This window comes from Gordionus sp. m RMFG-2023, unplaced genomic scaffold (genome assembly GCF_954871325.1).
Source record: "Gordionus sp. m RMFG-2023 unplaced genomic scaffold, tfGorSpeb1-WG-v2 contig_315, whole genome shotgun sequence".
Lineage (NCBI taxonomy): Eukaryota > Metazoa > Nematomorpha > Gordioida > Chordodea > Parachordodidae > Gordionus > Gordionus sp. m RMFG-2023.
Window position 1 is genome coordinate 9,854 of NW_027051043.1, and position 19,024 is coordinate 28,877.

Genomic DNA, 19,024 nt, shown 5'->3' on the forward strand with positions numbered 1-19,024 from the left:
AATTTTATAGAGAATGATTTTACAGAAAATGAATTAAGTATTTCCATAAGATCCATTTTTCCAGTCGATTCTGTGGCTATGGTTTCTAGACGTACTTTGACTGCATCCAAGTCGGCTTTTAGTTGAGTTCTCGCTGATTCGGACATTGCTCTAGTATTATCTGACGGTGCAGAGTTATTTCTGAGGCGTCCTTTATTATGCTTTTCAATCTTTAGGCTAACGTTCGTGGTTTCCTCAAAAATTTCTGGGATAGGAACGGCGTAATGATCGTGAAATAATAAATTATAACGATAACAATTACTTACCAGATGTCCAACAATTCGATGTTGGAGGCGACCCCATTCTTATGGCCAACCTCTTCGCGAATAGGGTATCGCCCCGCGACCACGCTATCATGCCCCCGCCAGCGCCAGCGGTCGGTAGCGGCTCGATCGGTAAATTCCACAACCTATTAAGATTGATGGGATACGATACCACAGACAATCTGGACGTATATTGATTTATATCCACCTTAATATTGATCTAGGAATTACTCAGTATCCTAAGAAAAATATACCATTTCTACCTAACTCTGTCATCACAATTAGCACAAATTCACAAAAATGTAGAATGCAAAGTAACAAAAATTGATAATATAATGGGCTATATGGTATATATGTAAAGAATTTTTAATATACCTTCACAATATAAAATAATTTGAGTCTTTTCTTTAAAAATATGTTCATAATTAAATAGTAAAATGTGATGTGTTATAAAATTATTAAAAAGATTTAAAAAAATGTATTATGCAGCATAAATTTACAAAAAAAAACTTTCCCCAGTATGCAAACTAAACAATATTCTCACTTCAAGGCATACCCATCAACACGGGCTGACCTTATCTGTAAAAATATTTTCCCTTCACATCATTGCATACCACACAAATAATATAATAATTGCAAATAAAACTTCTTATAAAAATTTATAATTTAAAAAAAAATATATATATTAAATATAAAGATTTCATAATTTGGAAAAAAAAATATTATACACCATCTAATGTATCATACAAATTCCTATCCAATTTATATATACACTAAATGCAGACACTAAATCAAAATAACTATCCACATCTAACATTATAGATATTATTCTGACTTCATCATACTTCAATTCCTTCAAATTCTCATTCATAATTAAATATATCATATGTTACCTATACAATATATTAACATTATAAATAATAATTCATAGTTAAATATATCATATGTTACCTATGCAATATATTAACCTTAATTAATAATAAATTATCCCATACATATTCATCCCTTTACAAACCCAAAATGCATAATTAAATAATACACACTTTATTACAAAAGTCTATATCCATATATATTTTCATAAATTTCACATATTTAAATATTTAACAATCCTTTCTGTCCTGCTGTTCATGAGGTCTTTCAGCTTCCTATGACGGAATACCTATAACACCATTCAATGAGTTTTAAGGCATACCAAATAATGATCAAGATTGTATGTACCATATACATCTAGACATAAGATAATATACCAAATATTACTGTCTTAAATTCCTGATCTTATTTCCATATTTCTGCCTAATACTCATTACATACTTTCTATCTTACACCTTTTAAGTTAAATATAAAAGTATAGAAATCCTTAAACTCATGTATCTGTATAGTTTGTAGTACATTGCATTGTCAAAATTTCTCTTATGTAATATGTATACAACAAAAATTTTGTTTTACGAATTTGAAGGAATTGAAGTATGATGAAGTCAGAATAATATCTATAATGTTAGATGTGGATAGTTATTTTGATTTAGTGTCTGCATTTAGTGTATATATAAATTGGATAGGAATTTGTATGATACATTAGATGGTGTATAATATTTTTTTTCCAAATTATGAAATCTTTATATTTAATATATATATTTTTTTTTAAATTATAAATTTTTATAAGAAGTTTTATTTGCAATTATTATATTATTTGTGTGGTATGCAATGATGTGAAGGGAAAATATTTTTACAGATAAGGTCAGCCCGTGTTGATGGGTATGCCTTGAAGTGAGAATATTGTTTAGTTTGCATACTGGGGAAAGTTTTTTTTTGTAAATTTATGCTGCATAATACATTTTTTTAAATCTTTTTAATAATTTTATAACACATCACATTTTACTATTTAATTATGAACATATTTTTAAAGAAAAGACTCAAATTATTTTATATTGTGAAGGTATATTAAAAATTCTTTACATATATACCATATAGCCCATTATATTATCAATTTTTGTTACTTTGCATTCTACATTTTTGTGAATTTGTGCTAATTGTGATGACAGAGTTAGGTAGAAATGGTATATTTTTCTTAGGATACTGAGTAATTCCTAGATGGAAAATATTGTATTTTCTACATATTATATATTTGTTCCTTCATATATAATATTAAATGTATTTATATACGTATGTATTGTAATTTTATTTTTAATCTTTGTTCGGCCAAGTTTCGCAATTATTTTTAATACCTAAAGATGGATTTTTATATTCATTTTAGGAAATATTTATAAAGATGTAGCTTTGGGTTTTAAAGTAAAACAAAATTTTTGTTGTATACATATTACATAAGTTCAATTCCTTCAAATTCTCATTCATAATTAAATATATCATATGTTACCTATACAATATATTAACATTATAAATAATAATTCATAGTTAAATATATCATATGTTACCTATGCAATATATTAACCTTAATTAATAATAAATTATCCCATACATATTCATCCCTTTACAAACCCAAAATGCATAATTAAATAATACACACTTTATTACAAAAGTCTATATCCATATATATTTTCATAAATTTCACATATTTAAATATTTAACAATCCTTTCTGTCCTGCTGTTCATGAGGTCTTTCAGCTTCCTATGACGGAATACCTATAACACCATTCAATGAGTTTTAAGGCATACCAAATAATGATCAAGATTGTATGTACCATATACATCTAGACATAAGATAATATACCAAATATTACTGTCTTAAATTCCTGATCTTATTTCCATATTTCTGCCTAATACTCATTACATACTTTCTATCTTACACCTTTTAAGTTAAATATAAAAGTATAGAAATCCTTAAACTCATGTATCTGTATAGTTTGTAGTACATTGCATTGTCAAAATTTCTCTTATGTAATATGTATACAACAAAAATTTTGTTTTACTTTAAAACCGAATCAACCCACTCTTTCGATCTTGGTCAGCTGGCAACAATAAAAAAAGTTACCTTAAATATAATAAAAATGCCCTTTACTCTCAATTATATAACTTAACAACCCAAAATAATTCTTTCTAATAATATTAAATAAATACCATTGACCATTAACAACGATCCATATTTAACATAATTATCTTTATTTCCAATAAAACCACAACAATCTAACATAAAATATGTAGAAAAATATAATATAATATAATTATCCAATTCTTCATTTCTCAAAGGTCCACAGATGACATCCAAAGGTCCACAGCTGACATCAAATCCAATATCTCCCAATCTCCCACTACGGGTTTTTCCGAACAATGAAACACACCCCGTGATCCTTATCTCCTCTTCTTCCCCCAAGGAAAAACTTAATTCCCCTGTCAGAAAATAACTGACATTTGATGTATTATATTAAATTTATTTCTTCTTTTTTTCAACAGTTACAACAATTATAATGCATTTTCAGTGAAATCAAATTTAAAATTTAATAAAACGCGCTCAATTTATGATTTAAAATGAAAAAATAAAATAAAATAAAATTATTAAATACAAAAAAATATTGGCGCAATCGTATGAAATTCCCAGGGTAGATTCTCTTCGGAATTGGTAAAATTAGATTTATTAGGGAAATTATAAAAGCGCACTATAAATCAGAGACCTGGCCCGACCTTAAGCCCGGGCAGTATTTTAATTTTTTTAAATATACCCGGGCCGAGCCTAAAATTTTATTTTTTTAAATACACGGGCCGGGTCAAAAAAAGCTTTTTCTGAAAAAACTAGGGCCGGGCCATATATTTTAAAACCAAATATTTTAAATCACCATTATTATCTAGGCAAATTAAAAATATATAATATATTTTTAAAAAATCGGGGCCGGGCTAAGCAGATTAAAATAATGCACAAAGCAACTAAATATTGACAAAATTTTCTAAAACAATTGGTGTAAGGCTGGCTTTGTTGCTAATAGTTTTTTTTAATGGCTACTCTACTAGTTAAAGCAAAGCACTAATAGAAACTGATAAAGAAGGAAACATTTTCATAATTTAAGCATTACTACTTCTAATTGTTCCGTATTTTAAAAAAAATAACAACAGGAAACTCAAAAATATTATCATAATTATTCATAAGCAATACAAATCAGGAATGTGAATAATTTCTTTTAAGATTATTTTTTTCCTTTTTTTTATTCAAGGGTTCCGAGAATTTATATGAAGGCATATGGCTTGTTTTTTTTTGAGAAAATTTATTTCTAAAATAATACTTAATTCATTTTCTGTAAAATCATTCTCTATAAAATTCTATAAAATTATTCTCTATAAAATCCTTCTCTATGAAATAATTCTCTCTAAAACAATTGTCTGTAAAATATTCTCTAAAAAATAATTCTCTGTAAAACAATTCTCTGTAAAATATTCTCTATAAAATCATTCTCTATAAACGAGATTCTCTATAAACGACATTCAAATATAATTGTTTTCTCTATATAAAAGTTTCTCAATAAAATAAATTCTCTATAAAATCATTCTCTAGAAAAGACATTCTATATAATTGTTTTCTCTTTAAAAGTTTCTCTATAAAATAAATTATAAAATCATTCTCTATAAACGAGATTCTCTATAAAATCATTCTCTATAAATGAGATTCTCTATAATTGTTTTATTCTTTATAAAATCCTTCTCTATAAAATAATTCTCTCTAAAACAATTCTCTGTAAAATATTCTCTATAAAATAATTCTCTGTAAAACAATTCTCTGTAAAATATTCTCTATAAAATCATTCTCTATAAACGAGATTCTCTATAAACGACATTTAAATATAATTGTTTTCTATATAAAAGTTTCTCTATAAAATAAATTCTCTATAAAATCATTCTCTATAAAATCATTCTCTATAAAATCATTCTCTATAAAATCATTCTCTATAAAATCATTCTCTATAAAATCATTCTCTATAAAATCATTCTCTATAAAATCATTCTCTATAAAATCATTCTCTATAAAATCATTCTCTATAAAATCATTCTCTATAAAATCATTCTCTATAAAATCATTCTCTATAAAATCATTCTCTATAAAATCATTCTCTATAAAATCATTCTCTATAAAATCATTCTCTATAAAATCATTCTCTATAAAATCATTCTCTATAAAATCATTCTCTATAAAATCATTCTTTATAAAATCATTCTCTATAAACGACATTCTATATAATTGTTTTCTCTTTAAAAGTTTCTCTATAAAATAAATTCTCTATAAAATCATTCTCTATAAACGAGATTCTCTATAAAATCATTCTCTATAAATGAGATTCTCTATAATTGTTTTCTCTTTAAAAGTTTCTCTATAAAATAAATTCTCTATAAAATCATTCTCTATAAACGAGATTCTCTACGAAATCATTCTCTATAAATGAGATTCTCTATAAACGACATTCTCTATAATTGATTTCTCTTTAAAAGTTTCTCTATAAAATAAATTCTCTATAAAATCATTCTCTATAAACGATATTCTTTATAAACGACATTCTCTACAATTGTTTTCTCTATAAAAGTTTCTCTATATTTGCATTCTCTATAAAAGATTCTCTGTAAAGACGGGATACCCATGATACGAAAGGCTAAAAAATAATATTGAAAATAAAAATAACAAAGAAAATGATTAATGTGTAATTTGATTGATTTATTGCTTTTTTTACGAGAAAAATATTATAATAACATTACATTATAATATATTAAAAAAATGGAAATTTTAAGATCTTTTCAATTTTTTTATTAATTCTTTGAAATAAATTACGGTTTTAATTTTATTTGTAGTGTTGTAAACGAACGCGTTCAACGAAGTTCGTTTTTTTGAAAAAAGGTGATGAACGGCGTTCCTTTTTTTTGACGAACTTTGAACGTGAACGCGTTCCTTTTCTTTGATGAACGCGTTCAATTTTACGTTCGTTCAATTTTAAAAACACTTTTTATTTTTATTTATTTGAAAAATTAATATTAATCCGCATTTTTTAACAAAAAAGCTTATATTTTTATTTATTTGAAAAATTAATATTTAATCTAATTTTTTAACAAAAAAGTCTTATATTTTTTTAATCAGCTGTTTTTACTTTTTCCTTTTTCTTATTGCAATTAACGTACCATAGTGCTACTGCTAGAGAAGATAAGATTAAAGTTTATTAATTTGAATATTTTATATTTTAATTTAATAGATTAGCATTTGCATGGATATAAATATTTCATCATCAGATTCTGAAAATCAAAATTCAATATTAGATGAATTAGAATTACCATGGCCCAAATATCAAAAATATTTCACTGTTTTAAAATCAATTCCGAGATATCCTTTTTTTTGACGAGGAAGAAGAGGGCAGATTGGAGGATGATAACATAGCTCAATTTTTTGAAACAATGGATAAAACATTAAATGTTTTTAATAAATTCCCCCTTTTAAAAGAATTGTTTATCAAGTATAACACCGCAATCCCTTCATCTGCCCTTGTTGAGCGAGTTTTTAGTATAGCTAACGCTATATTAACTGACAAGCGTTCATGCCTATCAGATGAAAATTTTGAAAAGCAATTATTATTAAAAATTAATAAGAAATTTTTTTTATAAATTTATTTTTTTATCGCTCTATTATATTGTACATATAATTATACTATCAAAATAAAACTATTATTTTTTATCATGGCTAATATATTGTGTTGAAAAATATAAGGCATTTATTTATATTAAATTTTGAAAAAATTTATCATAAAATTTTGAACATATGAACGCGTTCATGAACTTGAACGCGTTCTTTTTTTTGAATTTGAACGTGAACGTGAACGCGTTCGATTTTTGTCAATGAACGTTGAACGCGAACGCGTTCGATTTTTTTTAAAATGTTTACAGCACTAAATTTTATTAATTTTTAATTTATATTTTTAATTAAATTATATTTATTTATTTAAAAAAAATGGAATATAATATATTAAAAAAATGGAAATTTTAAGATCTTTTCAATTTTTTTATTAATTCTTTGAAATAAATTGCGGTTTTATTTTTATTTAATTTTTATTTTTAATTAAATTATATTTGGTTATTTAAAAAAATGGATTATAATATTTCAATTTTTTTATTAATTCTTTGAAATAAATTGCGATTATAATTTTATTTAATTTCATTAATTTTTAATTTATATTTTTAATTAAATTATATTTGGTTATTTTAAAATAATGGAATTTTTAAAATTATATGTATATTCTATTTAAGTTTTTTTTCAAAACTAAATTGATAGTAAGTATAACGATATTGTGAGTACTGGATTAGGGAAAAGGCTAACATCTTATATGCAATTTTGAATATTTTTATATCATTCTACTCAGAATTAAATTTTCTATCCAATTATGCTTAGATGTATTTTTTACTTTTCCGGTTCAAAAAATAACATTTTTGTCGCGAAAACGTTCGAAGGGAAAAGGCTAATATCTTTAGTTTAATTTTATAAATTTTTATATCATTGAACTCAGAATTAAATTTACTATCTAAATATGCTTTGATGTGATTTTTTAAGTTTCGGTTCAAAAAATAAATTTTAAAAATTTTTTTGTGGTAAAAACGTTGGAAGGGAAAAGGCTAACATCTTATATGCAATTTTGAATATTTTTATATCATTCTACTCAGAATTAAATTTCCTATCCAATTATGCTTAGATGTACTTTTTTACGTTTCCGGTTCAAAAAATAACATTTTTGTCGCGAAAACGTTCGAAGGGAAAAGGCTAACATCTTAAATTTAATTTTATAAATATTTATATCATTGAACTCAAAATTAAATTTCCTATCTAAATATGCTTTGATGTATTTTTTTACGTTATCGGTTCAAAAAATATATTTTAATAATTTTTTTGTGGTAAAAACGTTGGAAGGGAAAAGGGATAGGAAATTTAATTCTGAGTTCAATGATATAAAAATTTATAAAATTAAACTAAAGATGTTACCCTTTTCCCTTCGAACGTTTTCGCGACAAAAATGTTATTTTTTGAACCGGAAACGTAAAAAAATACATCTAAGCATAATTGGATAGGAAATTTAATTCTGAGTAGAATGATATAAAAATATTTAAAATTGCATATAAGATGTTAGCCTTTTCCCTTCCAACGTTTTTACCACAAAAAAATTATTAAAATTTATTTTTTAAACCGATAACGTAAAAAAATACATCAAAGCATATTTAGATAGGAAATTTAATTCTGAGTTCAATGATATAAAAATTTATAAAATTAAACTTAAGATGTTAGCCTTTTCACTTCGAACGTTTTCGCGACAAAAATGTTATTTTTTGAACCGGAAACGTAAAAAATACATCTAAGCATAATTGGATAGGAAATTTAATTCTGAGTAGAATGATATAAAAATATTCAAAATTGCATATAAGATGTTAGCCTTTTTTCCTTCCAACGTTTTTACCACAAAAAAATTTTTAAAATTTATTTTTTGAACCGAAACTTAAAAAATTACATCAAAGCTTATTTAGATAGGAAATTTAATTCTGAGTTCAATGATATAAAAATTTATAAAATTAAACTTAAGATGTTAGCCTTTTCCATTTGAACGTTTTTGCGACAAAAATGTTATTTTTTGAACCGGAAACGTAAAAAAATACATCTAAGCATATTTAGATAGGAAATTTAATTCTGAGTTCAATGATATAAAAATTTATAAAATTAAACTTAAGATGTTAGCCTTTTCCCTTCGAACATTTTCGCGACCAAAATGTTATTTTTTGAACCGGAAACGTAAAAAAATACATCTAAGCATAATTGGATAGGAAATTTAATTCTGAGTAGAATGATATAAAAATATTCAAAATTGCATATAAGATGTTAGCCTTTTCCCTTCCAACGTTTTTACCACAAAAAAATTATTAAAATTTATTTTTTGAACCGATAACGTAAAAAATACATCAAAGCATATTTAGATAGGAAATTTAATTCTGAGTTCAATGATATAAAAATTTATAAAATTAAACTTAAGATGTTAGCCTTTTCCCTTCGAACGTTTTCGCGACAAAAATGTTATTTTTTGAACCGGAAACGTAAAAAATTACATCTAAGCTGATTTTGGATATGAAATTTAATTCTGAGTAGAATGGAATAAAAATATTCAAAATTGCATATAAGATGTTAGCCTTTTCCCTTCCAACGTTTTTACCACAAAAAAATTTTTAAAATTTATTTTTTGAACCGATAACGTAAAAAATTACATCAAAGCATATTTAGATAGGAAATTTAATTTTGAGTTCAATGATATAAAAATTTATAAAATTAAACTTAAGATGTTAACCTTTTCTATTTGAACGTTTTTGCGACAAAAATGTTATTTTTTGAACTGGAAACGTAAAAAAATACATCTAAGCATAATTGGATAGGAAATTTAATTCTGAGTAGAATGATATAAAAATATTCAAAATTGCATATAAGATGTTAGCCTTTTCCCTTCCAACGTTTTTACCACAAAAAAATTTTTAAAATTTATTTTTTGAACCGATAACGTAAAAAATTACTTCAAAGCATATTTAGATAGGAAATTTAATTCTGAGTTCAATGATATAAAAATTTATAAAATTAAACTTAAGATGTTAGCCTTTTCCCTTTCAACGTTTTCGCGACAAAAATGTTATTTTTTGAACCGGAAACGTAAAAAAATACATCTAAGCATAATTGGATAGGAAATTTAATTCTGAGTAGAATGATATAAAAATATTCAAAATTGCATATAAGATGTTAGCCTTTTCCCTTCCAACGTTTTTTTTTTGAACCGATAACTTAAAAATCACATCAAAGCATATTTAGATAGGAAATTTAATTCTGAGTTCAATGATATAAAAATTTATAAAATTAAACTAAAGATGTTAGCCTTTTCCCTTTGAACGTTTTCGCGACAAAAATGTTATTTTTTGAACCGGAAACGTAAAAAAATACATCTAAGCATAATTGGATAGGAAATTTAATTCTGAGTAGAATGATATAAAAATATTCAAAATTGCATATAAGATGTTAGCCTTTTCCCTAATCCAGTACTCACAATATCGTTATACTTACTATCAATTTAGTTTTGAAAAAAAACTTAAATAGAATATACATATAATTTTAAAAATTCCATTATTTTAAAATAACCAAATATAATTTAATTAAAAATATAAATTAAAAATTAATAAAATTAATAAAATTAAATAAAATTATAATCGCAATTTATTTCAAAAATTAATAATAAAATTGAAATATTATAATCCATTTTTTTAAAATAACCAAATATAATTTAATTAAAAATAAAAATTAAATAAAAATAAAAATAAAACCGCAATTTATTTCAAAGAATTATTAAAAATTGAAAAGATCTTAAAATTTCCATTTTTTAATATATTATATTCCATTTTTTTTAAATAAATAAATATAATTTAATTAAAAATATAAATTAAAAATTAATAAAATTAATAAAATTAATAAAATTAATAAAATTAAATAAAATTAAAACCGCAATTTATTTCAAAGAATTAATAAAAAAATTGAAAAGATCTTAAAATTTCCATTTTTTTAAATATATTATAATGTAATGTTATTATAATATTTTTCTCGTAAAAAAAGCAATAAATCAATCAAATTACACATTAATCATTTTCTTTGTTATTTTTATTTTCAATATTATTTTTTAGCCTTTCGTATCATGCAGCCTTTCGACTTTTAGACCTTGCGAATATATTCTATTTAATTTACTATTTAATTTATAAAATAAAAATAAATCGCTATTTAAAAAAATGCATGTATAATAAATAGTATTTTGAAAATATAATCTAATTGCACAATATTAATATAATTTATTTTATAATATAAATTTTTAACAAAAGAAGATAATTGTATTATATAATATTGTAAAAAAAAATAATGAAAAATGTTGGATTAAAAACTTTCATGACTCAAGGTAAATATAATAAATGCAATAAATATTTGACAGTTTGCAAAGTAAAAAACCAGCATGATTGACGAAACCCTATACTCAAGAAAGATATTAGAAATTCACAAATTATCATGAAGAAAGAAAAGCATATCTACCTTTTCAGGTTGAAGATTACTTCTTCTTTCTTCAAGAATTCTGCCAGTAGTGGAAAAATTCCGCTCACAGCTTGCACTTAAAGCAGGAATTGCCAATTTTGCTAAAATTGGAAATTCGCTTTGATGAGCCGCCCACCACTAACAAATTATCCACCTTAAATGTTTTATCTATTATTTATGTAATTATAATATTCATCATCGGGTATTGACATATTACCAGAATTACCATCGCCCCATTTGTCATAAAACGATTCAGTTTGTTTAACAACAGTCGTAATTTGACTGGTCGATGGTATTTCACCTGAGCTTCTTGTAATTTAATATAATCTTTTATATAGTTTTCCGTCATTTTGCGATCTGTCCCTGACTACATACGTAATTGCTTGAATTTGGGACAGAGAAAAAGAGAAATAAAATGATACTTGTGTAAAACAAATTTTTCAATTAAAAAATGCTTTATATTAAGTAAAATCAATTATAAACTTTAAGAAGTGATAATCCTTTATATGATTGTTTTGGTAAAATATATTCTAAAAATTTAGATATGAATTATAAAAAAATATATTAATAATACTTGAATATTGGGGCTTATTATATTCCTTTATTTGATTGTTTTGGTAAAATATGTTGTAAAAATTTAGATATGAATTATAAAAAAATATATTAATACTTTGAATAAATTTGCAGGAAATTAATAATTAGATCGATCTGTGGGTTGTTAGGTAGTGTTAACCATCACCCAATATTATATTAATCATAACTATAATATAATATAATCTTATAACCATTAACTCATAATGTAAAAATTTTTATAAAAAATATTAAGGCCCGGCCCGGGTTTAACAATCTTAAGCCCGGCCCGGATATATTTTAAAAAAAATTTTAAGGCCCGGCCCGGATATGTTTAAAAAAAATTTTTTAGGCCCGACCCGGGTATATTTAAAAAATTTAAAATACGGCCCGGCCCTGCCCGGGCCGGGTTTAGGGCCGGGCCTACAGGTCTATGATATATTTATTAAATTCGCAATATTTAACATTAACATAACGATAAATGTTTTACATTATGTGAACCATTACTTTGGTATAAATTCAAATTTTCGATATTGCGAATCACAGTCAATTTACCAATGCCGTCATTCTATAACTTTACACTAGGCTTAAATTTTTAAATATCTTTGTGAAATAAATTGATATAATTTAATTTTTGCAAGCAAAAAACAAGGTGCCAATATTTTTTCTTTGTAGAATATTATTTTTATAATTATTGATTATAATAAATAAATTAGGGCCAGGTCGGGTGGACAATTAATTTTTATTTTGGTTAGGCCAGGCTTTTTGGAATAAATAAAAAAAACTTGTTTGTGATAGGTCCGGGCTGCAAAAATTTCTTTTAAAAATCCCCCCCCCCCCCCATTTTATTGCCAATTACCAAAAAGAAATCACAATTCTTCAAATTTTTAGATTTCTTTTAATAAAAAATTAAAATGATTGAAGATTGATCTTTCTCTTATTATATCTCAGAATATTAAGTCTGCATATTTCTATTTTATGGTAACATGTATAATGATGTAATTGGTTTTTATATCCTATTGTTGAGACATTTGCATTTTCTTTTAAACAGTAAATATTTTAAATAATTTTTTGTATTTTTATGAGTTTAAACATTTTAAATATAACACCTAGGGGCTTTATATTTATTTTTTTTTCATATAAGGGATGTCGCAAAAGGATTTTTTAAAATAATAAATTTTGCAAGACAATAATTTAATAATTTTATTTGTGTAATTTTATTTGTATTGGATATCCTTTAATAATTCTAATAAACTTCAGAAAAAGTAAAATTCAACAGTATTATATAATAAATGAATAATGTTGGTGAAATTTTTTCATGAAAATTAATATTTTTGATTATAATAATCAAGGTTAGCAATTCATCACATGTGGATACTCTAAAAATGTTATATATAAATAAATGTGGTGATAAAATTTTCTAAATATGTAAAAAATGTTTATCAATTTTTTTATATATTTCCATCATGGGAAGAACTATGTAAAGGTTAATTTTATTAAAAATAAATAACTATTGTTATCACATTATTGATCTTTGATAGAATTTAGTAAATTTAGAAATTCTCGAATTCTTATATATTAATTGAACCCCTAATATCAAAACATTTTGAAATAGTAAAATAAGCACACAAAGAACTACTTCATTCTAATTTCAGATATAATAAATTTTATAATAAAATTAGCCTATTTAAGATGTGCAATATGTCATTAGAAAATTGTTGGAATAGGTTCCTCCCTTGCACAATAAATAAATTCTTTTCAATATTTAACTATCCCTTAGAATTCTTCCGAGAAAAATTAAACTTTAGATTTAATATAATTAAGATAATAATATTATTCTTTAAAAAAAATTGTGAAACACGACATCGTTAATTCGGAGACTGAGGAAAAATTCTAAGCGGCACAGGTGTTCTATTTTTTTTTTGAAGTACCCTACACCAGAAAATATATCCGAGATTCACATCAGAATGAATTGAAATAATGAAATGAATTATAATGTTATAGCAGTGAATAATTTCTTTTTGTTCAATTTATCATATTATAAATATATGTTCGCGTCGATTTATATTATATTCCAGCTTCTCTAGAAAACCTACTCTGCAATTTTAGAAAGTTTTTCTCAATAACCTTTGATCTTAATATAATTTATATTATTTTTTTCTGTTCATATATTTTTCATAGAAGTTATAAATGACTCAAAATTTAACTGGAAAATCGTCTGAAATTCATAGGGTAGGTATTCACTGTAAAATCATTAAATTTATAAAAATGTGCTCAAAAAATGATTTAAAGTTGAAAAAATAACATATTGATGGAAAAGTAAATTAATTACTAAATTGTTTCAGAAAATTATCTTACATAGAAAATCAATAACATTTTAAATAAATTATTTGTACTTTTGTTAGAAATTGTTCTAAGAAATGAACTGATTTTGGTTATAGTTCCAATAAATCTTAAAGATGGTTGCCAGATTCTGGTTTCAGTTCCAAACTCATATTGTGGAAATAATTCCAGTATTAATATAGCCCAAATATCCAACCAGGGGCGTGCTAGATACTTATGCTGCAATTTTGAAAGTTCTTTAAAATTAGCACTCACTTTAAACAAATACATTAATATATTATTAAATAGCTTTCATTTTCATAAGAAATTTTAGGGCTTAATTTGAATTTAAAAAATATTTCGTGACATTAAAATTTCCTTCCTTTTGTTTTAAGCATAGTGCGTCAACGGTCAGGTCTTATCTAACTAATGAGTCCGACTGTTACACCCAGTCCGGCATCCCAGACCGACGGTCTGGGTTGACCTAAGACCAGTTAAAAAAGTTAAAAGCTCACTATGAATTACTTATTAATTGACGTACACGTAAAACATATAATTAATTTAATTCCTAATACTCTATAATATCTCATCCATCGTAGGTTTTTTTGGTATTTTACCATATATTATATTTATTATGTTTTTCTTAATAATTCCCATTCAAAAAAGGAAAATCGTAATATTTTAAATATTTGTCAATTTTTCTTAAATTTTTATTTATTTTTGTTATTCCTTAATTTATTTCTAAATTTTTGCGATTTCTTTACGATTTTTTCTTACTGTTCTCAATTTATTTCTAACTTTATACGATTTTCTTTACATAAATTTTTCTTACTATATCTTCTCTCAATTTATTTTTCTTCTCATTTTTAATAATTCTTTTGTATTTTTAAAATAAATTTATAAATTTAGGTCCATTTTTTTAACAATTCTTTACGTTTTTTTTTCATCATACATACAATATGCTTTTTATGATTTTTTCATTGTAATCTTTTACATACATTTTTAACCTTTTCAATCTCGTCATTTTTAATCTTTATTTTTTTTGAGCATTTCTCAATTTTTTCTTCTCATTTTTGATAATTTTAAAAATAAGAATTTAAAAATGATTATATTTTATTAATTTACATATCGTTTGGTATTACAGTTCAAACTTATTTAATTTTAAAAAGGTACATTATAACCAAACGATTAATTTAATTTAGCAATTGTAATTATATTGTCTGCCAAAAACATTAAATATTATTTTAAAAAAATAATTATCAAAAATGAGAAGAAAAAATTTAGAAATGCTCAAAAAAATAAAGATTAAAAATGACTTAAAGAGATTGAAAAGGTTAGAAATGTATGTAAAAGATTACAATGAAAAAATCATAAAAAGCATATTGTATGTATGATGAAAAAAAAAATAAAGAAATTGTTAAAAAATGAACCTAAATTTATAAATTATTTTTAAAAATAAAAAAGAATTATTAAAAATGAGAATAAAAATAAATTGAGAGAAGATATAGTAAGAAAAATAAAAGTAAAGAAAATCGCAAAAAGTTAGAAATAAATAGAGAACAGTAATTGTAAAGAAATCGCAAAAATTTAGAAATAAATTACGAAGGAATAACAAAAAAAAATAAAAATTTAAGAAAAATTGACAAAAATTTAAAATATTACGATTTTCCTTTTTTGAATGGGAATTTTCCTTTTTTGATTGACATTTTTCCTTTCCTTTTGGGAATTTTCTTTTTTCGATTGACACTTTTCCTTTGTTTGACACTTTTCCTTTTTTGATCGGACTTTTTCCTCCCTTTTTGGGAATTTTCCTTTTTTGATTGACATTTTTCCTTTTTTGTTTGGACCTTTTCCTTTTATGATTGACCCTTTTCCTTTTATGATTGAGACTTTTCCTTTTTTGAATGGGAAACCCTGTATGTCAGTGTTCTATTTCAAATCCCCTGCCTGTCGCCATGGAAGTTATTTCATAGGGCAAAAACGAGGAAATGTTTAAATCGTAGTAATTAAGAGCGATAAGTGAGTGATGGCTCAGTCGCTACTTATCAACCTTAATAACTAATAGTTAAATGATGTTTTGTTATACAAGTTATTATACGTATAAAATGCTTACATTAGATAATAGACATGGTTCATCTGCGATACCTCTATTTGATTATAGTGTTGACATTTTTAACATCTAATAACTATTGTGTCTATCTACATCAATCTGATATACATAGTGCTATAACAAGAGGAGCATCAGTAAATAACAAGATACGAGAATATTTTTCCATTCTAAGATACGATAAAAGTAAATATTTGTGTTAAAACTTGTATACACAACCACTCTTTATATACAACAAGGTATCGACAATTTAAAAATTAGAGAATTCACATATCCTCTGACTCCATTTACCATATATGGAAATATTGCCTTAGAATATGCTTTTGTTGCAGATGCCCTGAAATCCCTCCTCAAGTAAATATGATTCACTTTTACTTGTCTTATAACTTCATGTAAATTAAGGGGAAAATTAAATAAATACGAGATTGGACCCTATTTATTATCCCTTAATATATCTGGCACAACTTTAGGTCAGAAATGTACAATTGAAAAAAATTTGCGAATTCATACATGTAATAAAAATGAAAAGGAATTAGATGGATTTTGCAATAATTTAAAGAATAAACATTGGGGAATGTCAAATATGCCCCACAAAAGACTTATTGAACCCGATTATGGCGATGGTTACATAAATTTTGTTTTAACATAAAATATATTCATACAAACCTGCATTTCTAAAATAATCTCATTTTTTATCAAGGACTTAATAATCCTCGAATCGCTAAAAATGGAGGAGCATTACCAAATCCTAGATTGATAACTAAAAATGTGTTTAGCAATGTCGACAAGTTTCACAATGATATGACAGTTATTACGATGACATTTGGTCAATTTATTGATCATGATATTACGCACACTCCTTTTCCTACTGGTAATATTAATTATAAGAATAATTCCAGTCATTTAACGTTGACTGATTCAAAAATTATTTTTTGGCCAATTCCCATTCTCTATTTATATTCCGTTCGAATGCTAGCCTATGATGCTATTGCGATTATTTGTATCTGTTGGCGGTAAACAACCCTTCTAATAAAAACATTTTAAATATTAGGAAAACAATCTCCAAAACTAGATTGTTGTATATTCCAATTTAAGCACCCATTATGTTATGGTATGCCATTTCCTCCAGATGATCCTTTCTTTTCAAAATTTAATCAAACATGTATGAATGCCGTTAGATCTTTTCCAGCTTTAAGACCCGATTGCAAAATCGGTATATTAATTATTTTCTAATCTCAATAAAATCCATAGATATATATAGGTCCTCGAGAGCAAATGAATCAAGTTTCTTCATATTTAGATGGCTCAGGGCTATATGGAAGCATAATTGAAGATAATTTGGCTTTGAGAGACACAACAACACGTATTTTACATATAAAATATTACTGTTTAATTTATTATAGCTAAAATGAAAGTTCAAACTCATCCATTCAACCATTTAATGAGAGAGTTATTACCAGCTCAAGGTAATATACAAATTGAGGAGTGTATATATGCACGAAGGGCTCGTTATCATTGTTTTAGAGCAGGTAATTTTAAGGAAATGTAAAGATTCAAATATAAAAGATACATGTTTTGAGTATTATAAATTATGAAATTTAAAATAGGCGATGAAAGAAGTAATGAAAATACCCCTTTAACTGCATTGCATACGATTTGGCTTAGAGAACATAACAGAATTGCTGATTGGTTGCAACATATTAATCCCCATTGGTCTGCTGAAAAAGGGTATAAAATTAGTTTATGTTAATTTATTGACATAGGTCGATTGGTATATTATATCCACCTATTATTGATATTAAGTAAAAGTTATTTCTTATGATGATTTACTAATTAGAAGTTATTATCAATATATTACCAATAAATAATGAAAGTTTTCAAACGACAAGAAAAATTGTTGGAGCCATGTTACAACATATCACTTATAAGGAATGGTTGCCTATCTTGCTTGGACCTATAGAGATTCAAAAACACAAATTAGAATTGGCAGACACGGGTTATTTTTCGGGTTATGATGACAATATAGATGCAACAATTGCGAATTCGTTTGCGGCAGCCGTCCTGAGATTAGGGCATAGTTTAATCAAGTAAATATATTGTATGGATTTATAGGGTATTAACTTTTTTTAAATAATGTTCAAATTCAGACTTTAACTGGACTTGGGACAGAAATTTGTAAGCCCCGGCCCGAAGCAAAATATTTTTCAGACATGAAACCATAGCGCATAACTTAGTTAATTCGCAGCCCTATATTGTCAGATCGTCTTACCATATGGAACTTATAAAATTCTATTTTAAAGAAATAAAAATAAATTTAACTCTTTATCATACTATAAGAAAGTATAATTGTTTTAAGCATCATTAAAATCGCTATACCTGAATTATATTTTCTCTTTGCCTATGAGATTCTACGAAGAGTGCCAAATAAATTGGAATTTTACTTAAAATTATTAAAGTATGATGATGAATAAAATATAGTAACAGACAATCTGATACACAAGAGAGTTTAATAAAGTATCAAAGCCCTTTAGACTCCCTAACACTAAAATATAAAATGATATTATAGAATAGATACTATATGAATATATATATTGACAAATATGGTATTCCCACCCCCTCAGCTCTTAAAATTTCAATAGCGCAATTCTTTGTGTTAAGACCCTATAA

The 19,024-nt window shown here is 24.9% G+C and overlaps 1 protein-coding gene and 1 long non-coding RNA gene across 2 annotated transcripts; one reads left to right on the plus strand and one right to left on the minus strand.

Annotated features, from left to right (window-relative positions):
- Positions 1-2,808: 2,808 nt before the first annotated feature.
- LOC135930696 (uncharacterized) lies at positions 2,809-3,594 on the minus strand. Its single transcript, XR_010572857.1, has 2 exons — positions 3,227-3,594; positions 2,809-2,939 (listed from the first exon to the last, which is right to left on the minus strand). It is a non-coding gene; the product is annotated as an uncharacterized LOC135930696 (long non-coding RNA).
- Positions 3,595-13,163: 9,569 nt separating this feature from the next.
- On the plus strand, positions 13,164-18,613 carry LOC135930697 (myeloperoxidase-like). Its single transcript, XM_065467506.1, has 10 exons — positions 13,164-13,193; positions 16,369-16,543; positions 16,597-16,711; positions 16,760-16,980; positions 17,058-17,370; positions 17,430-17,570; positions 17,619-17,720; positions 17,761-17,886; positions 17,965-18,085; positions 18,232-18,613. The coding sequence occupies exons 5-10, from the start codon at positions 17,337-17,339 to the stop codon at positions 18,446-18,448; spliced, it is 741 nt and encodes a 246-aa protein (XP_065323578.1). The 5' UTR covers positions 13,164-13,193; positions 16,369-16,543; positions 16,597-16,711; positions 16,760-16,980; positions 17,058-17,336; the 3' UTR covers positions 18,449-18,613.
- Positions 18,614-19,024: the final 411 nt, after the last annotated feature.

Bases quoted from the DNA above. Each gene is read 5' to 3' on its own strand.
- LOC135930697 (XM_065467506.1), top strand. From the start codon at position 17,337: ATGATGCTATTGCGATTATTTGTATCTGTTGGCG. The intron at 17,371-17,429 runs GTAAACAACCCT...CTCCAAAACTAG, and splicing joins ATTATTTGTATCTGTTGGCG to ATTGTTGTATATTCCAATTT. The intron at 18,086-18,231 runs GTATAAAATTAG...AAATAATGAAAG, and splicing joins CATTGGTCTGCTGAAAAAGG to TTTTCAAACGACAAGAAAAA.